Genomic DNA, 3,951 nt, shown 5'->3' with positions numbered 1-3,951 from the left:
TGGAGAAAGAGAAATCTTAGACGTTTCAAGTTTATTGAGCGAAACTCGAATATTGTAGCTAGTTTAATTGTGGAGGATGTTATACAGTGTATACTTAGCATTATCTTAACTAGCTCTGCTAGTACACATGCACTTTATATATTGTGGCGTATCACTTGACCTGTCGAGGGAAACAGTACCTGATTTATGATTGTTGTACTATATCTTTTCCTATTTATAAAAAATTACATTTACCAAAAAAAAAAATTTGTATTGAATTAACATTTTTTTCTTTTTTAGAAATTGAATTAAATATGTATTTTTTTATATTATTATTTTCAATTATAAAATAAATTAAAAATGAATCAAAGAATTTTTTTTGGTGTTGAATAAAATAACACCCAAATATGTTTTTATATAGATAAGCTCATGCTTAATTTTTTCTTTAAAATTGGATTCACCGATTATTTTGACAATCAACCTAACAAAAACAGCCAAACAAATGAAAATTAAAAATTTTGACAATCAATATAAAACGCCTCTTATCCGCTACTCTCCTCTACCGCTTGCTTCCCAATACATTTTGACGCTCCCGTCCAGCGGCTCCATGAAAATCTACGTGAAGGAGTCGGCGTTGGTGCTCCCCGCCGCGGTGACGCCGTGTGTCACCCTTTGGAACTCTAACGTCGACTTGGTGGTGTGCAACATCCACATCCCCACCGTGTACTTTTATGGCCCTACGGGGGCGGTCAACTTCTTCGATCCGGCGGTGCTCAAGGCAGCGCTCGGACGCGCACTGGTGCCGTTCTACCCCGTGGCGGGGAGGCTGAAGAGGGACAAAGATGGTCGCATCGAGATCGATTGCAATGCCGAGGGTGTGCTCTTTGTGGAGGCAGAGTCCGACGCCGTGGTCGATGATTTCGGTGACTTTGCTCCGACGTTGGAGCTACGCCGTCTCATTCCGCCGGTGGATTACAGCCAGGGAATCTCAACTTTCCCACTTGTGGTGTTACAGGTCCGTTCTTGTTGTGGAGTTTCTTCATGAGAGTTAATGGTTAATGAAATATGCCGCATGCTAACTTAATACCAGCAAAATTCTTATTATAATTGGAAAGTTCTAACTGACATCAATTTTGATTAAGTTTGATTGTTATATGATTAAGGAGAAGGGATGAATCACATAATAAGTAAATAACATTAGCTAATGTACGATAGGTTGCTTCGATCTCATTTGATTTGAATAAAAAATTTTATTTTTTTATTAAATTAAATCAATCACACAATAAGAGTTTAAATATATTTTTAGTTTCATAATTTTGAGAATTTGGTGTATCATTTATTTTTTTAGGATTAAAAAATAATTATGTAATTTTTTGACATTTTGCGATTTTGGTCCTTTCAACGGGTATTTTACAAAAGTCGGATAACATGGCACATAATTTATTTTAATAATTTTTGTAAAATTCGACAACAAAAAAATCAAAATTACGAAATGTTAAAAGGTTACATGACGTTTTTGCAACTCTTATAAAGATATGGGATAAAAATGCCAAAATTGAGAGGGACACATGATTTATCCCGAAAGTTTTTGTAAGATCGGGTAACCAAAGAATCAAAATTGCAATATATCAAAAAGTTATAGGACTATTTTTCAATCCTAATAAAAATAAAGAATAAAAATACCAAAGAGCCAGAATTATAGGACCAAAAATATTTAAGCCCAATAAGTATAGTATATTATGCTTGTATTGACAATTGTACAGTAATCACATGAAAAATATATTATACAATAAAGTAATTGATTCAAATTTGACAGCTTGGATTTGTCCGTTAATACTATACAATTTCTTATTTCTTTTTGGTTCATGTGTATGTGTCCCAATGAATTTTTTATGCCTATGTTCTTTTTATATTTAAGTCATTAGTATTACTCTTAAGGTGGAGTTTGGGTGAGTTTATAAGTCTTTTAAAATATTTTATTAAATGTCTTAAAACTTATAAGATTTTGAAAAATATTTGATAAAATTGATCGAAAATGAAAAAAGTAAATAAATTCCTAACATATTGACAAGTTGCTTAAATTTTGTTCCTATATATTAATCATAATAAAAACTTCATTTTTAACATCTTATGATGTCTATATATAAAGAGTATGTGTTTCTAATTATTATTTATTATTTTTTACAGATTTTTTTAGTATAAAGTCATTTTAAATTGTTGTTCTCAAATTATTCTCTTAAATTCAAATTCTTCGGTAATAACTGTCAAAAATAAAAAATAAAATAAAAATGAAAATAAAGAGGATTAAAGCTTCATCTGGAAAGGTTTAAGCTGATTGTCATTCGTTGTTGTAGCGCTTGCGATCTAAGCGTCAAAAGCAAAGAAATTTATCAAATTCAAGGCCAAGTGTCCCAATTGGAGGCGTTGGCAACAAAAATGCGTTGCTTTCATGATATGATTATGTATTTGTTAGGGACGATCAAGTGACTTAATGATAATATTTTATTTTCATCAACTTATAAAAGGTATATAGGTCATCGGCTCGAGTATTAAAAGGAAGATGATACGTATAAATGCTCAACAAGTCCTATTCCATTTAACCCATACAACCAAGATATATGGCTTTTTGTTGCTACTCTGCAGGTAACACGTTTTAAATGCGGCGGAGTTTCCTTAGGTGTCGGAATACATCACATAGTAGCAGATGGACTTTCCGCCCTCCACTTCATCAACACATGGTCGGACATGGCTCGTGGCCTCGACATCACTATACCTCCTTTCATCGATCGGACCCTGCTTCGTGCACGTGATCCACCGCAGCCCAAATTTGAGCACATTGAGTACCAGCCTCCTCCAACCATGGCAATACACGATTCTCAAAAAATCAATGCGGCTCCTCGAACAGTGGTTGCCATCTTAAAGCTAACTCGTGGTCAGCTTAATACCCTTAAGGCCAAGTCTAAGGAGGACGGTAACACAGTCACTTACAGCTCGTACGAGATACTGGCAGCGCACATTTGGGTATGCGCATGCAGAGCTCGTGGGCTAGTTGATGAACAGAAAACAAAGCTGTTTATTGCTACTAATGGGCGGTCCAGGCTCCGGCCCCCTCTCCCACCGGGCTACTTCGGCAACGTGATCTTCACGACTACACCTGTTGGCGTTTCTGGTGAGCTCCAATCGAAGCCCATTTCGTACACTGCTGGCAAGATTCACGATGTGCTGGTGCGGATGGACGACGAGTACTTGAGGTCGGCTCTTGATTACTTGGAGGTGCAGCCGGATCTTATGGCCCTTGTTCGTGGTGCGAACACGTTTAATTGCCCGAATCTTGCGATAACTAGTTGGGTTGGACTGCCTATCCATGATGCGGATTTTGGGTGGGGCAGGCCGGTGTTTATGGGGCCGGGGAGTATTCTGTATGAAGGTTTGTGTGTTGTGTTGCCTAGTCCGACTAACGATGGGAGCCTATCTGTTGCAGTCTCATTGCAAGAGGAACCTATGAAGGTTTTTGAGAAGCTGTTCTATGACATTTGAAGTGTGTTTATTTGCTGAAGTTCGGCGGTTAATAACTTGTTCAAAATATTTTATATTTATATAATATTTTGTTGGACAACTTCAGTTCTGGTCTGTCCCGGGTGCGACCTAACCCGAAAAAAAAAACTCAAACTCTTATCTTGTAAAAGGGTATTTTACATATGGAGAGGACATTGTGGTCATTTTCAGCATCTTTGCTAATATATCCCGATCAATATGAAACATAAATCATACTTAATATATAAAAAAAAAAAGCTTGTATTTCGAATTTTCATTGTGAATGCAATCATTTTCTTAAGAACAGACCAGGGGTAGGAAGGGGAACATGGCTTTTATCAATTAAAAAGGCAAAAGAAATAAATTGAGTTTAAGGATCAAAATTGATAACATTTAAAAATAGATTACAAAAATTACTATATTCAAAGTTAAAGGACT

At 35.9% G+C, this 3,951-nt stretch overlaps 1 protein-coding gene across 1 annotated transcript; it reads left to right on the top strand.

The window, feature by feature from the left end:
* LOC105158300 (shikimate O-hydroxycinnamoyltransferase) lies at positions 522–3,707 on the top strand. The gene is made up of 2 exons (XM_011075009.2): positions 522–994; positions 2,623–3,707. The coding sequence occupies exons 1-2, from the start codon at positions 587–589 to the stop codon at positions 3,514–3,516; spliced, it is 1,302 nt and encodes a 433-aa protein (XP_011073311.1). The 5' UTR covers positions 522–586; the 3' UTR covers positions 3,517–3,707.

The sequence above is a fragment of the Sesamum indicum genome, linkage group LG3 (assembly GCF_000512975.1).
Source record: "Sesamum indicum cultivar Zhongzhi No. 13 linkage group LG3, S_indicum_v1.0, whole genome shotgun sequence".
Taxonomy (NCBI): domain Eukaryota; kingdom Viridiplantae; phylum Streptophyta; class Magnoliopsida; order Lamiales; family Pedaliaceae; genus Sesamum; species Sesamum indicum.
The sequence above is the reverse complement of the archived record's forward strand: the minus strand, read 5'-3'. Positions and strand labels throughout refer to the sequence as shown.

Coding starts and splice junctions, on each gene's coding strand:
- LOC105158300 (XM_011075009.2), top strand. CDS start 587: ATGAAAATCTACGTGAAGGAGTCGGCGTTGGTGCTCCCCGCCGCGGTG. Junction 995..2,622: donor TCCCACTTGTGGTGTTACAG/GTCCGTTCTTGT, acceptor GCTACTCTGCAG/GTAACACGTTTTAAATGCGG.